At 42.3% G+C, this 19,052-nt stretch overlaps 1 protein-coding gene across 2 annotated transcripts in view; it reads right to left on the reverse strand.

Annotated features, from left to right (window-relative positions):
- Positions 1-18,468, reverse strand: part of LOC135212147 (UBX domain-containing protein 1-like) — a 178,873-nt gene extending 160,405 nt beyond the window's left edge. Inside the window, exon 1 of one of the 2 annotated variants that reach the window (XM_064245559.1) lies at positions 18,304-18,468. In XM_064245559.1, the coding sequence (XP_064101629.1) occupies positions 18,304-18,353 (50 nt within the window). In that variant the 5' untranslated portion in view covers positions 18,354-18,468. The remainder of the gene's footprint in view (positions 1-18,303) is intronic. The other variant, XM_064245558.1, reaches the window with a different exon arrangement.
- Between the last annotated feature and the right edge of the window lie 584 nt (positions 18,469-19,052).

The following is a 19,052-nucleotide window of genomic DNA, read 5'->3' on the forward strand; positions in this document are numbered from 1 at the left end:
CCGAACTGCGGTAGTTAAAGACAAGGAGTAAGTACATAGTCAGTCTGTCTATACTAAAGTCAGGTGACCGACCAGGTGACCAGTCAGACGAATCAAGGACAGCAAGGCTGCACCCTGATAACTTTATCAAGCACTACAACAACACCTGCTCTCTCACGAATGTCTGGCAACAGGAAAGAGGAGCGGGTATTGACAACTCTTTCCCTGAAGGATGAGTGCCTGGACTGCCTGGGCGATTCAGAGCTAAGCAAACATTGGGGGTTTATCAACGCAACCCAACGTCGCCAGCAGCGATATCGGCTCATGAGCAACTCCTGACTCGAGCTTTCTGGTGCTAAGAGAAAGGAGCGCGGAGCAAAAAGGCGACTCAGTCCCGAAGGAAAAGTGCCTGACAGTCCAAACTGGTCTCATGTTAAACGGTCATCGGAGGGTGTATCAACGCAACCAACTTCGTCAATAAGAAACTCGGGGCTACTAAGTAGATGGTGAACGAATCACCAGATGACAGCAGACGATCCATCGACTAATTCCCTGTCCAGAAGGAGAATGGAAGAAGCATGAGTCGTCAGGACAAGCGAACCAGTGGCTAGTCCTAGGTCAGCATCGACTTTGGGAGAAGCGTAGTTGCCAGTGCCGACAACCCAGTGGCTGGTCCCATGTCAGACTGACAATGGAAGCAGCATGAGTTGTTATTTCCAGGGTCATGGTTTGAACCGAATTCATTTTTACCTTGTAATCGGTGGTTTTTATCCTTACTGCCATCACAACTGAAATTCCACAGTGCTTATTTGATTGTTATTATACACATTTTGGTCTCAATTCACTCCACATTGCACTTTAAACAAGTTGCTGTTCCTGGTTCCTAAGCGCGCACGCCACAAACACAGTTACAAGCAGCAGACGATGACACTGCAAAGTTTTATTCCCTAAATTGTTTACCTTACTCGTCATTTAGTTCAACTTTACTTTGTTATTTAAAAATGTTAATTTAATTCATGTACATTATCCCTTTTTTGCAACCAAAGTACCCCGAAAAATTACAGATATATTTCTAAAGTAGATACAATCCAATGTTTCTAACCTTGTCGTACATCTGGCTGCCGAAAACCATAGAGGAACAGACTACGGATAAGTGGATTATATATTTTTGTTTTTGCTTTTTGTTTTTTGCTAGCACTTTCATTGATTCAGTCTTTTATATTAGTATTTTTGAATTCTTTAATAACCGTTATGCCAGAAATAAATGTAACCTTTAATGTTTGCATGCTAAGAATGGCAAAATCATTAGTGGAGGCTTCACACATATGCCGATTCATTCTTCTACCAAAACAGTTGTTTACTCGGTGTTTTCCGATTGTTGTGATGAAAGTACCCCAGCGTCTGTGGGTACAAGTGGAGTGCGGATTTATCACAAGAAATGGTTAGTTTATTGACCACAAAAGCGATTCCAATAAACATCGAGATGGCGTCAATCTTCTAAATATTTTCGAGTTGTAAGTAAAAAATGTTGAACGCGTTTTGGTGAGATTTGCACTACGTTTGACACCCTTTTCACTACCCTCTGTTTAAATCTTAAAATTTGGCCTTAATTTCTAACTTTGGAGAAAATACTTACTTCGATAGGAGAGTAGAGGCCTTTAGCTCTATTTCCTCACCAACAAACAAGTCGCGACTGATGCCCATCTCCGATATCAGGACGCGTTATAGGGTAAAAAAAAGGGTAAAAAAAACCGCATGGTACAGGTGTGAACCATGTACGATCAATGTGTACAACCCCCAACAAAAGTACATTATAACGCGTCCTGACATCAGAGATGGGCATCAGGCGCGACTTCTTGTTGGTGAGAAACGGAGCTAAAGACCTCTACTCCGGTGTCACTAATGATCAGTATGCTGGGATTCAGAGAGCTGTAGATGTAATAAAATGGTATTGTGCAGATTGTAGTAAGTGCCAGGACCAGAAGGATACAGAGATCAAAAGAACTCAGGGAAGAGAACCAGACGCTTAAAGGTAGACTTCTGCAAATAGAAATAACCCTTAAGGACATTAAGGACATTAAAGAGTCCCTAGTCAAAGACATAAAGGAAGAGATTAAGGACATTAAAGAAACCCTAGCAAAAGACATAAGGAAGAGATCCTCAGCAGCAGTAGAATAAGGGAAACAATTCAGGAAGAAATAAGAGAGGCCCAGGACCAAAGGACAAGAAGGAAGGAAAAACCTAATCATATTCAACCTGCCAGAGCATATAGCCCTAGCAGGAGAGGAAACAGAGAACTTGAAGCTAGATGAAGAGAGGTGCAACGAAATATTCACAAAAGAACTTAACCTTAATAAAGATGAATGGAATATTAAAGATGTAGTAAGGTTAGGTAGGCCACGACTGCAACAAGGTCAAAACAATGAGGCGATAGGCAGATCAAGGCCCAGACCACTTCTAGTGAAACTCAGCCATGAGAGGGAAAAGTGGAACATATTAAAAAGTGCCAGACTGCTAAGGAATGCAAAGAAGGATATTTACAAAAAAATATTCTATAGTTCCAGACATGATGCTAAAGAAAGAGAAAAAGATGCATATTAAGATCTGAATTAAGAAAAAAGCAGGGTAACAAAGAGGAAGGATGGTTCATAAGTAAGGGAGAGCTGAAGAGAAGAGAAAACTTTCAGACGACTAGAATGCTCTAAAAAGGAAATCCAGGGGAATATAGATAGAAACAAAAGAATTGTTAGAAGTGTAAATGAGTTAGAGGTAGGAAAATGTAAAGTAGATAGAATTGTAAATAATTTAGAGATAGGGAGTAATGATTTTTTTATGATGTAAATAAATTAGATTTAGGAGAAAATGTTATTGTTATAATACAATTAAGTTTGTTCATACTTACCTGGCAGATATATATATAGCTGTATTTCTGACGTCCGACAGAATTTCAAAATTCGCGGCACACGTAGTGGGGCGGTCAGGTGGTAGTACCCATTCCCGCCGCTGGGCGGCGGATATCAGGAACCATTCCATTTTCTATTCATATTTATTCATGGCCCTTGTCTCCTGAGGGGAGGAGGGTGGCACTCTAAGTATATATCTGCCAGGTAAGTATGAACAAACTTAATTGTATTATAACAATAACATTTTGTTCATGAACTTACCTGACAGATATATATATAGCTGAATCACACCTTCGGATGGTGGGTAGAGACAGACTAGGATTTTTAGGAAATTTAAAATAAAATAAAAGATTACTTATTGGTTCCTTACCTGATAGCAAAGTAGACTATGTGATTACTGTCACCAAAAGCCTGCTTATGCTTTATCAGAGTTGCCAGCCAGGTGTTGACCTGTAGTGTTTTCTGGTGCTTTCTGGATGCTCTGTCAACGGGGGCGTGACCACGATGTGACAAGGACCATCTAGGCAAACATATGGCAGTAACACAGCAACCGACCACCACCTGACCAACTAACGCAAAAAACCCCTGATATTAACACTATGGAATGGGAGATTTTCACAGAAGATCTCACCATCACCAACAAAACACAAAAAACTAACCTAACTAAGCTAAGGGGATAGGGAGAGAGCTACCTTCAGCCCCCAAAACTGTGTCTGCCGAAATGTAAGGTCCCAAAGAACTACAGTTCTCGTAAATCGTCCTCACATCCCGGAGGTAATGTGAGGCGAATACGGAATTGCTCCTCCAGAAGGTCTATCAAGAATATCTCTGATAGACATGTTCCTTGGAAGGCAAGAGAGGTAGCTACGGCTCTGACCTCGTGAGCTTTCACTTTAAAGAGGCTCATATCAGTCTTCTGGCAAGATGAAGAGCCTCTTTAATGACGTCCCTCAAGAAGAAAGCAACAGCATTCTTCGACAACGGTAAATCCGGTCTCTTCACCGAGCACCAGAGATTACCTGAGGGACCTCTTATCTCTCTAGTCCTATTCACATAGAACTTGAGAGCCCTGACAGGGCCCAGGGCGCTCTCTGGTTCTTGACCCACGAGACTCGATATTCCTTTGATATCGAAGCTCTTTGGCCAAGGATTAGACGGGTTCTCGTTCTTAGCCAAGAAAGAAGGGTTCAACGAGCAGACAGCGCTGTCTCCCTTGAAACCCACTAGGCTACTGAACGCTTGGATTTTCACTAACTCTCTCGCCGTCGCCAGAGAAGTTAGGAAAAGCGTTTTCCTCGTTAAGTCCCTTAGAGAAGCTTCGTGGAGAGGCTCAAAGGGACTAAGCATCAGATGTTGCAATACCACATCTAAATTCCATGAGGGCGGTCTTGCTTGTGGAATTTTGGTAGTTTCAAACGACCTTAAGAGATCGTGCAGATCCTTATTGTCGGAAAGGTCCATTCCTCTGTGGCGAAAAACGGCAGACAACATACTCCTATAACCCTTGATTGTAGGAACTGCCAATTTTTGCACATTTCTTAGATGGAGAAAGAAATCTGCTATCTGATTCACAGAGGTCGTGGAAGAGGAAATTCCTTCCTTCTTGCACCATGCCCTGAAGGAAGACCACTTAGGACTGGTAGACAGCTCTTGAAGAGGCTCTTTCGAGCATTAGCGATTGCTCTCGCAGCTGCCTTTGAAAAGCCTCTCGCTCTGGCCAGCTTTTCGATAGTTCTGAACGCAGTCAGGGCCAGAGCGGAGAGGTTTTGGTGAAACTTTTGAAGTGAGGCTGTCTGAGTAGATCTCTCCTCCAGGGCAACGTTCTGGGAAGTCCACAAGGAACGTCATGACCTCTGTGAACCACTCTCTTGTGGCCACATTGGAGCAATCAGAGTCAAAACTTGTCCCTTCTGACGCTGCGAACTTTCTCATTACTGTCCCCCATGATCTTGGGAATGGGGGAAAGGCGTAAAGATCCAGGTCTGTCCAGTTTCCAGAGCAACGCGGTCCACTGCAATTGCCCCCGGGTCCATAACCGGGGAGCAATACAGAGGAAGTCTCTTCGTCCTCGATGTAGCGAACAGGTCTACTAGAGGACGTCCCCACAATTTCCATAACTTTTGACAGACTTCCTGGTGCAAGGTCCATTCTGTTGGCAGCAGCTGATTCCGGTCGGCTGAGAAGGTCCGCCCTGCATTTCTGAACCCCTGCCACGAATCTTGTCAGGATTCTTGATGTGCCTTGCGTCTGCCCATAGTAGAAACTTCCTTCGATCAGGAGAAAAAGGGATCTGGAGCGAGTCCCTCCCTGGTTCTTTAGATACGCAAGGGCTGTGGTACTGTCCGAGTTGACTTGAACAACCTTGCTTGACAGTTTATCTTCGAAGAACTGCAGCGGACAGGAATATCGCTGCCAGTTCCTTTAACGTTGATGTGCCAGGCTACCTGTTCCCCTCTCCAGGAGCCTGACACTTCTTCCCCCCTAGTGTTGCTCCCAAACCGGAAGTGGAAGCGTCTGAAAACAACACTAGTCGGGGCTCAGAAGATTTAAGGAGAGGCCCTCCCGTAACTTCTGAGGGTCGAGCCACCATCTTAAGTGAACTATTTACATCGTTGGAGATCCTTAGGATCGCATTCAGGTCCCCTTTCGACTTCCATTCTTCCGCAAGAAGAATTGAAGAGGCCTGAGGTGCAGTCTTCCCAGCGAGACAATCTTTTCTAGTGAGGAAATGGTGCCCAGCAGACTCATCCACTCCCTCACCGAACAAGCTTCTCTCTCTAGGAATGCTGCGACTTTCTCTAACCCCAGTCGCTGACGTTCCTGGGATGGAAACGCCCGAAAAGCCACTGAATCCATCTGAATCCCCAGATCACGATGGACTGTGTCGGGGTCAAATGCGACTTTTCTTTGGTGTTGACCAACAGACCCAGAGACTTTGCTAGGGCTAGCGTAAACTGAAGGTCCTTCAGACACTTCTGCCTCGACGACGCTCTGATCAGCCAATCGTCGAGGTAGAGGGATATCCTGATTCCTGACGAATGGAGCCACTTCGCTACATTCCTCATAATCATTGTGAAAACCATTGGGGCCGTGCTTGTGAGACCGAAACAAAGGGCTCTGAACTGCCAAACCTGTTGTCCAAGACAAATCTCAGGTACTTCCTTGACAGAGGTGGACTGGGACGTGGAAGTATGCGTCCTGCAGGTCTAGAGACACCATCCAGTCGCCAGGTCTCAATGCTCCCAGCACCGACTGAGGCGTCTCCATTCTGAACTTTATCTTTTCTACAAAAAGATTTAGCCTGCTCACATCCAGGACCGGGCGCCAACCTGATGACTGCTTTGGCACAAGGAAAATCCTGTTGTAGAAGCCCGGTGATCTAGGTCCAGGACTTGTTCCACCGCTCTTTTTTCGACCATCTGGTCTAAGAGATCGAAAAGAACCTTTTCTTCTCTCCTGATAGGATGGGAGAGAGGTCTCTGGGAGTCGAAGTCAAAGGAGGAGGATGAAGAAAAGGGATCTTGTACCACCCCCGTTCTACTATCTTGAGGGTCCAAGGGTCCGCTCCTCTCTGATTCCAAGACTCCGCAAAGAATTCCAGTCTGGCCCCGACTGGTGTCTGAAGGACGAGATCTTCACTTGCTGGTTTTCGGTTTGAATGAAGCTCTTCCTCTTGAAAACCTCTCCCTCGAGGAGCTGCTCTCGAGGGGGGGTTGCCCCGCGAAAGGGTTTGACTTTCTTCGGGGGTTTGCTGAAAGTTGACGTGGAAGGAACCGCTGGACGTCTTGAAGATTGAAACCAAGAGGTCCTGGGTCGCCTTCTCTTGCAAACTCTGTGCAAGATCCTTTTACCATAGCCTGGGGGAAGAGATGGTCCGAAAGAGGCGCAAAGAGCAAATCCGTTTCTGAGCGGGAGATACCGACTTAGCCGTAAAATTGCACAGCAATGCTCTTTTCTTTAGGAAAGCAGTTCCAAAATTCGAAACTAGCTCCTCCGAACCATCCCTGACGGCCTTGTCCATACATGACAACACGCTGGACAGCTCCACCCCCCAGACTGAGAGGAATCAGGACTTCTAGACTGACGGTCCAAAAACTCCCCAGACACCAGTCTAGGAAATTAAATACGTTAAGGGTACGGAAGAAGACCCTTCAAGTGGTGGTCAGTCTCAACTGGAGTCCAGGTCACCTTAGCCGACGCTAAGAGAGACCTCCTCTGGGCGCCACCCTAAACTGGAGAAGTCACCCCAACGCGGACGAAGGGAGGGCCTTTATCACCCGACATCCTCCTTGGTCTCATACCAAACTCCTCCTTTCCCTGCGAGGTCTAGAGGGTGGATGGAGGGCGAAAGTGGTCTTGCCCTGATCCTTCCTCTGGACATAAGTCTTGGAGTTCTTTAAAAACCGCCCATCTTGGTCGACAGAGACGTTTTCATTTCAACGAATTTCAGGGGTCTTTACGGTCTTAGACGACGAAAAGTTGTGAGGGAGGAGACCTAGGGGCTGTAGGCTGGAACTTGTCTCCGAATGCTGAACGTAACAGCCTAACAAGAACCTTGTAGTCCGAGACAGCTGAAGCTACCGGCTGTTCTTCCTCTACGGAACTCCCTGGACTACTATGCTTTCTCCTCCCTAAGAGGAACTGGAGAACACCTATCAGGAGAGGGAGTACGTCCCTTAGGCTCAATCCTGAATAAAGACTTCCGTTGGTTGGAAGTATCCACTACAGGTACGGAAGCAGCCGTACGCTTGCTCTTTAGATGCACGGACATCTTCCGAAAGAGAAGCATCCTTAGAAGTCAAGTGAACTGACTAACCGAAGCTCCCTTCGAAAGGAAGAGCGAGCTTCCTGAAGAGCAGCGCCAAAGCGTCCTGCTTAGAGGAGCGGGCGTCCTGCTTTGCAGGCTCAAAAGCGTCCTGCTTCGCTCGAAAAGCGTACCTGCTTCACACGGCGAGCGTCCTGCGGAGCGTCCTCAAAAGCGTCCTGTCTAAGACCAGAAGCGTCCTGCTTCGAACGCCGAGCGTTCCTGCCGAGCGTCCTTAAAAGAGTCTGAAGAGCTCTCAAAGCGTCCTGTCTAGAACGCCGAGCGTCCTGCCGAGCGTCCTCAACCGCTACTTGCCGAGAGCGCAAAGCGTCCTGCTTCGAACGCCGAGCGTCTTGACGAGCGTCCTCTCCTGAGAGAGTAAAGATCTGCTAGGAGAGCGAGAACGTTGACGATCCGGAGGCGGAGAGAGAGACGAGCGAGCTGAGAGAGAATGAGGCCGCTTCGTCCTCTTGACGGGCAGCCGAACGTCCTTCCTACGCCTAGACTCGACTGCTGCTGGGCAAGTCCTCTGAGCCATCAGCGACGTAATCTGGTCCTGAAGGGACACAAGGATATCCTCGTAGGTGACGAAGGAGCAAATGAAGGGGCAGGACTGAGACTGCGAGAAGGCGAGGGGCGAGGGGACGCCTCCTTCCTTCTAGCAGGTACAGCTATCTGCCTCTCAGGTGAACACGCCTGTGCGTGGAAACTAACGTCCTCATCGGTAGAACGCCTTCCTCTCTTCTGAGGAGGAAAGGCGTCATAAGCGTCCTCTGACGAAAGAGGAGACATAGGACGTGAAGCGTCCTCAAAGCGAAAAGTCCTTTTCAACGGACGCGAGTCTCTCCGAGCGCTCCACCCCTTGCGCAAGGGGAGGACGCTTCGGAGGACGAAAAAGCAATCTTTCAGGATACGCGCTCGTGCGCGCTCCTTGGCAGCCTGGGATTTAGCAACAAGGGCTGCCGAATAAGGGGACGCCAGATCGGTGAGCCCCCGTAACCCTCTTGCGGCTTTTTCGACATACCCACTCCCTGAGTCCTGGGAGGGTCCCCCCCCCCCCCGATAGAGGTCTAGCCTAGAGCATTATGGGGCCGATCTGACGCCTCCCCCTCCACAACACTAGGGGCACTGACACAAACTTTCACTGGGCCGGTCCTTTCTAGGGCCAAAACTTTAGATTCGAGAGCACGAATAGACTCTAGAATCAGAGAAAGGGTGTTACCTTCTCCAGACACAGCACTGGGGCCCGAAGGCAACAAAACAGGATTAGGTTGGGCAAAATCTACTGGTGTTAGAGGAGGAGAAATGTTACTATCCTTACCTTTAGTAGAGCTGCCCTTAGAGGAAGACCTCCTGACTCTATCGCGCTCTAATTTACGCCGATAGGTCTCATACATCCTCCATTTATCATCATCCAAATCCTTACATTCATTGCACCGATCATCAACCACGCAAACATGCCCCTGCAATCCATACAAACTGTGTGAGGATCAACTGAAGGTTTAAGAAGCCTCACCTTACATTCACTCTCACACACACTCTGAAAACTTCCCGAACTTGATCCAGACATACTGAATCCAGAAAAGTCAATCCAAAATCAAAAACCAATCCACTATTCCGCGTGCCAATCCAACAATCCAGAAGTCGATACCAAAAGTCAATCCAGATAATATTAAGCGAGATATATGAAAAAATCCTAGACGGAGGTACTGTAAACAGATGTTTGCAGCACCGGCGACAGAAAAAATATGAATAGAAAATGGGAATGGTTCCTGATATCCGCCGCCCAGCGGCGGGAATGGGTACTACCACCTGACCGCCACCACTACGTGTGCCGCGAATTTTGAAATTCTGTCGGACGTCAGAATACGCTATATATACTCTGTCAGTAAGTTTCATGAACAAATAGAATATATAGTAGTAATGTTAAGAGCTCTGAGGAAGAATAGAAGAAGGGAAATTAGTTTAGGGCAGGTAGGTGAAGGAAGTAACTTCAGTAACAATCTTAGACTATTAGACATAGAAGAAAAAAGTGGTTTGCAAAAGATAGATAAATGGTTAGACGGTAGAAGCAATTTTGTAATAGAGAAAGTGAAAAATTAGAGCAGACAGAAGATATATCAAGAAATCTTGAAATAAAGCTTATAAACACCCAAGGACTGACAAAAGCAAAAAATAATCGAGCTAGTGGAAATAACAAAAGAAAACACAATTATGTGCATCACAGAAACACACCTTAAACAGCAAAAATTACTATTCCCAACAAGCATCAGAGTGGTAGACTCAATGAGAGAGGAAGACGACACCAAAGGAGGAGGCCTACTAACAATGTATAGAACCAAAGGAGAGATCCAGATAGAAAAAGAAAAGTCAGAACACAAAGACATTCTAATAGTAAAGGTTAACTATAGAACAACAATATTCAACATAATTCTGGTTTACATGTCAAACTAGTGATAAAGAAAGAAATAAACAAATAATAAGTGCCTTACATGTAGCCATAGAAAAATCCACAGACCTGCCTATGATAGTCCCTTGGGATTTCAATGGGCACTTAGGTTTCATAGGGACACAAGAAACTTGATCAAAATGGAAAATAGTTATGGACCTAATGGACAAATGAAGTTTTTATTGTAAAACTAATATTGTAATACCTACCCTGAACACCTGAACTAGCCCTGGGTCACTTACTAGCCCGAACCATTTTATTAAAATTTTACCAATCTTTGGTTAAAATAAACGATCAGTGTTGCCAATCTCCTGGCAAACACCCTCGTTACCTAGTTACCAGCCCACCGCTAGTAGCCCTGCCTCACGGGCCGGTCACACCTGCCCTCTCACGTCAATCATAAACTCAATAACTCTGTATGAGAGGGGAGGAGGGTGGGAATCATTCAGGTGTTCAGGTAGGTATTACAATATTAGTTTTACAATAAAACTTCATATTGCAATACACCTCCTGAACACCTGAACTAGCCCGATTAAACAACATTACTTTGGAGGTGGGGAATCAAATCTGCCCGGCCACCTCCACTGTACCAGTTGTCAGTCAATATAATTGAGTACGCGAGTCAGTCTCAAGTTCATTTGTCACTCGTCCAAGCTAATCTCCTATGTGTGGCCTTCTAGGCCTCCCATATGTGGAGGGAAAAACTCCCTGCACCTCTACCCTAAGGTCAAAACTCATTGAGTGCGGGAGGGATACAAACCTGTTTCCTCTCAGCTGGCTATGTGCCTCACCTGAGTAGAGGAAAAACTGAAGACCTCCCATGTGGCTCTCGGCCTTCATGTATGGAGGGAATCTGAAGACCTCCATGTGGCTCTCGGCCTCTCATGTATGGAGGGAATCTGAAGACCTCCCATGTGGCTCTCGGCCTCTCATGTATGGAGGGAAACTGAAGACCTCCTATGTGGCCTTAGGCCTCTCATGTACGGGGAGGAGACAACCATGTCCATCGGTGAGTCTGCGACGGTGTCGTTGATCGTAGTGATGTCCTCTCTTGTAGTGTTGTACCTGCCTGTCTGTACTCTGCCTGGTTGGCACTTGGAAGAATACCCTCAGATAGACCTAGACATGTTCTTTCCTATCTGTCCTAATACTTAAAATTAAACTCTTGTGATATATCATATCATGAATACCATTATACATATTCCTAATAGTCACTCCCTACTCTAATACTAACTCAGACAGCAAGATTGTTGGGTTTAAAATAGAATTTAGGCCAAAGGCCAAGTATTGAGGGACCTATGAGGTCAGTCAGCGCTGAAGGGAAATTGACAAAGTTTGAAAAGGTGTGAAAGGAAGAAAAACCTCTGTTGCACAATGAGTCCAGTGTTCGGAGGAGCGTGGAAAATAGGATGAGAGAATATGGATAGATATGAAATCAGAAAAGTAAGAAAGAGAGAGAGAGAGAGGAAGAGAGAGACGAGAGGAGAGAGAGAGAGAGAGGAGAGAGAGAGAGAGAGAGAGAGAGAGACAAGACAATTGTCTAGGATAAAGAGAGAATATAAAATCAGGGAAAAGAGAGAGAGAGATAAAATCAGGGAAAAGAGAGAGAGAGATAAAATCAGGAAAAGAGAGATGAGAGAGATGAGAGAGAGAGAGAGAGACGAGAGAGAGATGAGAGAGAGAGAGAGAGAGAGAGAAATTACGAAAATTACGATCGTCCAATATCTCCACCTCCGCAAACTGCATCAAGTTAAAAGGGTATTATCTTAACGATAATACTCGTATAACTTCGTACAGCTATGAACTACCGAACGAGAACTTGTTGCTAATGCGATCGACTCCTATAACAACATCACTTTATTGTATTGATCAGCGTGTGACAGTAATCGAATCCGATAGCAACATCCGTTATTGTATTCATCCGCGTGCGACGGTAATTACTGTATTCATGTTATAAATGCAGCTGAAGCTAATAAGGCAAAATTACGTGCATCAGCAACCTGGACACGAAGTCCGAGCTTTTGTATGAATTCCAACGCAGCCGTGGTAAAAGAAACTAATAGCATGAAAGAGCTCCATTACTGTTGTTTTCACACAAAGGATTAATACGTATATAAAGTGTAAGGTTCGTAATACCTATGAAAACGAGTGAAAACGAACGGAATCCTAAATTTAACGCTTCTAACCCGAGGGAAAAACTAGCTTCCAATGAGACGTATCAGTCAAATTTTGGTCTTAAATTACATCGTAAGACGAACAGTATGACTTCGTTCCATAAGTTAAGTATCCAGATATTCATTAATATGCTAAGGACAAAAACATTAGCCGAGACCAAGTGATATGGTTGAATCTGAAGCCAAGGAGAAAAAAAAAAAAAAAAAAAAACAAAAAAAAAAAAAAAAAAAAATCAGACTAGCCGGCATCCTTGTCTGTCTAAACCACTTCTCCTTACAATAGTGCTGTTGACGACAAGCTAGTGTAATTGTAATTTAATTGAAAAGTAATAAAATAATATTTAAAGGTAATTAACTTTATTAGGCCTAATATTAATTTCAGTGTCATTGTAATTTGATAATACGACTGGTAATAATTTGTAACTGTAATTGACATAAGCGCAATGTAGTACTGACGGCAATATTCTGTAAAATGTATGAAGACGTCATACTTAGAAATTCCTTATATCTGACATCTGATTATATGCCCCAAGATAGATACCTCATTGACTATGTTAAATGTCAACATAGTTGAACACACGTCTCCTTTAAGACGTTTGTACAAACTTGGCATAAGTGAGTGTTGTTACGTTAGTCATTTTAGGCAATCAGGAGAGAATAGATGGATACGGCGACGCAAACCCGTATTCGTCATCCGCTGATTCCAGCGTGAATGACTGCCGAGTTAGTGTTTATACTACGCAATATGATGATACACATAATACAATTATAATGCTTTAGTCCAGAATCCGATCTTCATCTGTTCGATTACATTCATATTTAATTATCCTCAGATCGGATTCTCGTTCGTTTTCAATTACACCTGTATTGAATTATCCGAATCAAGAATTCCTTGAGCCTACAGCGTTAGCCAATATAAAAATAACTATGTTGTACAGCGAATACTTTGAGGTTAGGCTAGGCTACTGAATATGCATACGATATATCATCGTGAACACTAGGCTAACCGTAGTTAATTTATTCGATTTCTCTTTCATAATGAATATCGTAAGTCAATATGCATTGAACGGAGAATTAGTTGATATTAACAATTATCGTATCGTATACGTAGAGGGAAAGTAACCTTAAAGACGAACGGAGCATATCTGAAAGACCAAACCATGGCCTAAAAGCTTCTGATGCAAGGAACTCGAAGCAGGAAAAAAGCCTAAAGATGCTCTGACACTGTCCTCTATAAACTACTACTTTTAATAGAAAACCGACCCGAAGAAGCCTGCACTTCTCTTCCTAAAACTAAACACTATGTAGCCTATTATCCTACTCGTCTATATCTGACCTAAGTTTTTATTATCCTGAGAACTTACACATCGATGGAAGGGGAATCTGCTGCCAACACTGCCTGCTCCGCGCCAGGGGGGACGGCGGATCCTGCCCTGTGGGCTTGCGGATCCCCATAACCCCCAGCACCGGTTAGGGCTGGTTCGGGAACAGGCAGGGGAGCTGGAAAAAGAACGATTAGTAATTTCAGTATCCCTATTGCTCGTATCCTCACATAATCTTGACATAAAATCGGTAACAGATGTCATACTCGATGTCAGCCTACTCTCAAGTCTCTAAAGAGCACTGTCTCTAAGTCTTTTCTTGATCTACGTTAGTCTCTTCTGCCTACAGTTACTTCTTAATACGAGACCTTTCCTATGTTTGAGATACCCTAACATCTGGTCCAAAGACCACTCCTGACATTCCAAACATCTGTCTTTACCTTATATTGAACAGGCCTACAATTTACGCATAAGGAATGACTATCGTGTCATAGGGTATCATCCTTTTCTTGCATTGTTGGCAAAGACGATATTCGTTGTTGAACTTCCGTTGTCGTTTTCTGTGATGTCGTGGCCGAGGATGCAGTAGTCGTTGTCGTAGCCTGTGTTGTTTCTTCCTTGCAGAATCAATGTCTAATGACAAGGTATTAAGAGCAATCCAACCGTAATCAAAGGGATGCGTAATTCGTCACCAAAATGAATCAAATCAAAGGTGCAAATGAAGGCCGGGCAAGACCAAAAAGGAGTTCGCTGTGGATACATCTGTACTCCACCGCGAACGATAAGTGATTGACGTGAGAGGGCAGGGTGACCGGCCCGTGAGGCAGGGCTACTACTGGGCTGGTAACTAGGTAACGAGGGTGTTTGCCAGGAGATTGGCAACACTGATCGTTTATTTTAACCAAAGATTTGGTAAAATTTTAATAAATGATGGTTCGGGCTAGTAAGTGACCAGGGCTAGTTCAGGTGTTCAGGGGGTGTATTGCAATATATGACCTAACGCTATTAAATGGAGATCCCAGCTGCAAAGGAGAGATAACCTGGAGTAGAGGAGATCAGAACAGTGCTATAGACTTTGCCCTAGTCAACCAAAATATGTATAAAAAATATGAATGTATGGAGATAGACGAGGGAAAATATGAATATGATCTATCAGACCATCACCTCATAAAGGTCCAATTCAAAATGAACACTAAAGTAAGGTAAGGAAAACATTCAGAAATGAAACAAAAGAAATCAAATATTTGAAAGTTACAGAAGAGTCTACCAGGAAATACCTTGAATATTATAGAGTTTAAAGTAAGCCAACAAGACAGAAAAAGGAGATCTAACCCAGTTGGAAGAAAACAATGAGTGAAGCAAAAAACAAATAACTTAGAGAAGATAATCAAAAGAAGGGTTTAAAGACAGGAAAGCAAGAAGAAATAGAACCAGTATGGGTCACCAAAGAAATAAAGAAAGAAATAAGCCAAAGAAAGAAGGGTATATAACAAATTAAAAAGGAAAGCCACAAGAATAGAAGAAAAAAGATACTATGAAGAAGCATATCTTAAACAAAAACAAAAAGTACAGATAATAATAAAGAAAGCATATGAAGAAATATGAAGAAAAAAGATTAGAAATGAGATAAGAATGATAAAACAGACACAGGAAAATCTGGAATATATAGACATGCTGAGAGGAAAGACACATCAGAAAAAGAATGGATAAGAATATTCGATGAAAAATAAGCAAAGAGAAGAAGGACGAAAACCTAGGGAAAGAGCTGGTAAAATTCTGGGAAACCAATATACCAAAAAGAAGAAACAAAATAGGACGAGATATGGAATGAAAGCAAGAAAGAACAGTACAAACCTGACATGGAAGAAATAGTGAAAAGATTAGGACAGCAGATGAAATGCCATATATCTTTAAGGGAACATATGCATGGAGTGTATGACCAACAGAGACAGAGATCAGACCCATGGAAGAAATCAACATAACAGAAGAAGATGTAAAAAATCAACTTGAGAAAATGAAGACAAATAAAGCACCAGGACCAGATGGAATGAAGCCAGTACTGTTCAAATTACTATTACAAAGTAAACAACCTTAAAAAAGGAATTGGCGGAATTGTTTAAATAACATACTGAAGGGCAGGAAAACACAGAAAAGCTGGTTTAAGTCAAAAACAACAATTACGCCCAAAAAACAAAACAAAACCCCACAGTCAAAGATCTAAGGCCAATTGCTCTAACAAATGCATCATATAAAATCTTCATGGGGATCCTGAGAACCAAAATAGAAAAACATATTAGAAATATAGGAAAAATGAATGAACTACAAACAGGCTTTACTGCACAAAGGAGAGGAATCGATAATTTATATATCTTGCAATACTGCATACAAGAGACTTACAGAAGAAGGACCCATTATTTGTAGTATCAATAGACTTCCAAAAAGCATTTGACTCGGTTAATAGGAAAAAGCTCATTGAGGTCATGATGAAATACAGGCTACATGCAGAAGTAATAAATACAGTTGCAAAGATATATACAAATGACGTAACAAGCCTATGCCTTAACAATACAGAACAAAAGAACTAAACGTAACCAATGGAATAAGACAGGGATGCAATGGCTCAACTATATTCTTTCTTATAAAACGTACTTGATAATAGAAAAAATTAGAAAATCCAACAGAAGGTTTCAGAAATGAAGTAATAAGGATAGTGGCACACTATATGCAGACGACGGATTAATACTAGGGCACACACTAGAAGAAATAACAAAATCAATAAAAAACCCTTAGGGAAATCGCAAGTGAATGTTTGGACCCTAAAAACATAAAACAAGACAAGAGTAACATATAATATACAAAGACTGGTACAGTAGCGATGATGTGGAGAATATGGAACACATAGAAGGAATAAAAATATGTTAAGAATATTAAATACCTAGGAGTAACAATCAACAACATGAAAGACTGCTTCAGAGAACAGATAAAAAGGGCCCAAATTAAAGCAAAGCAGATGGCAAAATATGGCTAATGCAGTCATCAATAAAAGCTGTAGCAGGGTAAAAATAGGAAATTGTACTGGAAAGGACTAGCGATGGCCTTCATTCATGTATGCGATGGAAGTCATGAACTTGACAGGAAAACAATAAATGAATTGCAGAAGATAGATAATAAAGTATACAGAGCAATATTGAAAGCCAAATTACACAGCAAGTGTGCGTTAAGATCTGAAATAGGGCCTCTTCCTGCCAATCTAGAGATATCAAGAATAAACTTTTCTACCTGAAACATACACTAAAGAAATGGTGGAAATAGGCTCCTATATGAGATAACAAGGATCAGTATGAAAACAAAAAAACACCCTGGATAATGCAAGTAAAAGAGTACATGAAAGAACTAAACATAAAACTTAAGTAAAATTGAAGCAGTTAAAGACAAACAGTTAAGAGAAATAATAAACAATTGGGACAGAAAAATATGGCAAAAAGAAATGAATGAAAAGTCAACATTAAGAATCTACAGAAAATAAAGAAACGAAAACATAAGAGAAGAAATCTGGTATGATAACACTGAAAAAAAAAAAACAATGCTGATCAGTAGGGCCAGACTAGGTATACTAGGATTAAATGATAGAAATAGGATAAAAGGAGAAGATACAAAATGTTTATACTGTGAGGAACAAAATGAAAATTTAGAACATTTCTTACTTTACTGTCTCCAGCATACAATGAAATTAGAAATAGATATAGCTTTATGCAGCAAACCATATCAAGAAAATAAAGAGGAATTAGTAGCAAATATAATCTTATTGGTAGTACTAATGAGGGAGGAAGTGGAGAATAGGAAAGATTTTATAAAAGAAATGTGTATTTCAGAGAGAAGAAGCTCAAGCAAACACAAACAAAGGAGGAATAAAAGAAGCAAGGGAGCCGTTTCAAAGGCATATCCCACCCACACTACTACTACTACTACTACAGGACACGTTATAATGTATTTTCTGGGGTTGTACACATTGATCGTACATAGTCCACCACTGTACCATGCGGTTTTTTACCCATAATGTACTTTTATTGGGATTGTTCACGCTGATCGTACATTGTCCACTCTGTACCCTGCGGTTTTTTACCCTATCACATTATGTTGACGAAACTTCAATCTTTTGAATGGTATGCTTGGAATTGTAATTGTGTTCTTGTTTCAACATTTAAATATCGAGTGAATAAGACCTGTCCACCGTGATAAGGGTTGGTAGTCGCTGGTGTTTCCCACTAGGTATCTCATTTTGTTGACGAAACTTCAATCTTTCACATAGTATGCTTAAATATTGAATTGTATTGTTGTTTCACCAATTAAATATCAAGTGAAAAAGTGGCTCGTTTGTCAGTGCAAGTGCCCGTACAGCGGTGTTTTACCCTAGCCTAGTAAGCTTCCGTTCGGCGGTAGTGTAAGGGCCCGATCCCGTCGTACCGCCAACTACCCAGAGAATATTTTACATCTCCGTAGGAACAAATAATTTTAGCACGAACCTCATAAGGTTTAACTTGGGTTACCCTAGGCAACAACTAGCCTACTAGGTAGTAGCTAGCTACTAGATAGCCTAACAATGTCCTTGTTACCTTGTGTTCCTTAAACTAGGTATAATCCAGGAATACTCGTCAATAATCAAGTAACTTACGAAGCATTTTCCGAGAATCCCATCTCCATTAACGTTTGTAACGCCGACATTTTCCAGAATTTCGAGGAACTACGTCAAGGGCATCAAAACACATAAACACGAATCCTGACTATGGTTCGGTTGAGCACGATCCCCAGTCTCCGTCTGTCATCAAAACAAGGGCGTCTTCCATTAGTCTTGTTTCCAGCTACTAACAGGTGCGGTTCTGTGCAATCTACTTCAAACTTATGGCTTGATGTTGCAAAAAAATATAAAATCGCTTCTCATATTTTAATTAAAACACTATTAAGAATTACTGAAATACATATATTACTTATTTATATCACGACTACTACTTCAGATTATGCGTTGCACGCGTCTTGTTCTTAATCTGTATTTAGATACAAGTACCAGGAAAAAACTTTGATAGATTAATCCAAAGCTTTTTCTGTTTAAAATAAAAGTATTAATGAATAATAAAATAGATATATTATTTATTTCTATCATAACTGCTCCTTCAGATTAAAGTTGCACGGGCCATGTTTTTAATTTATATTTAGATACAAGTACCACAAAAACTGTAATTCATTAATCCAAAAGCTCATTCTGAATATCAAGATGTGCCGTTTTTTAAACATTTTCTTTCAATATCAGCAATGCGGTTTCAGTACTGCTAACACTATTGCTAGTGCTTGGATTTTCTAAGAAAATGTATGTGATCCTGTGTCAACTCAATAATAGTTACTAACAGCCATTGCATATGAGGGTTG

This window comes from Macrobrachium nipponense, chromosome 40, assembly GCF_015104395.2.
Source record: "Macrobrachium nipponense isolate FS-2020 chromosome 40, ASM1510439v2, whole genome shotgun sequence".
Taxonomy (NCBI): Eukaryota; Metazoa; Arthropoda; class Malacostraca; order Decapoda; family Palaemonidae; genus Macrobrachium; species Macrobrachium nipponense.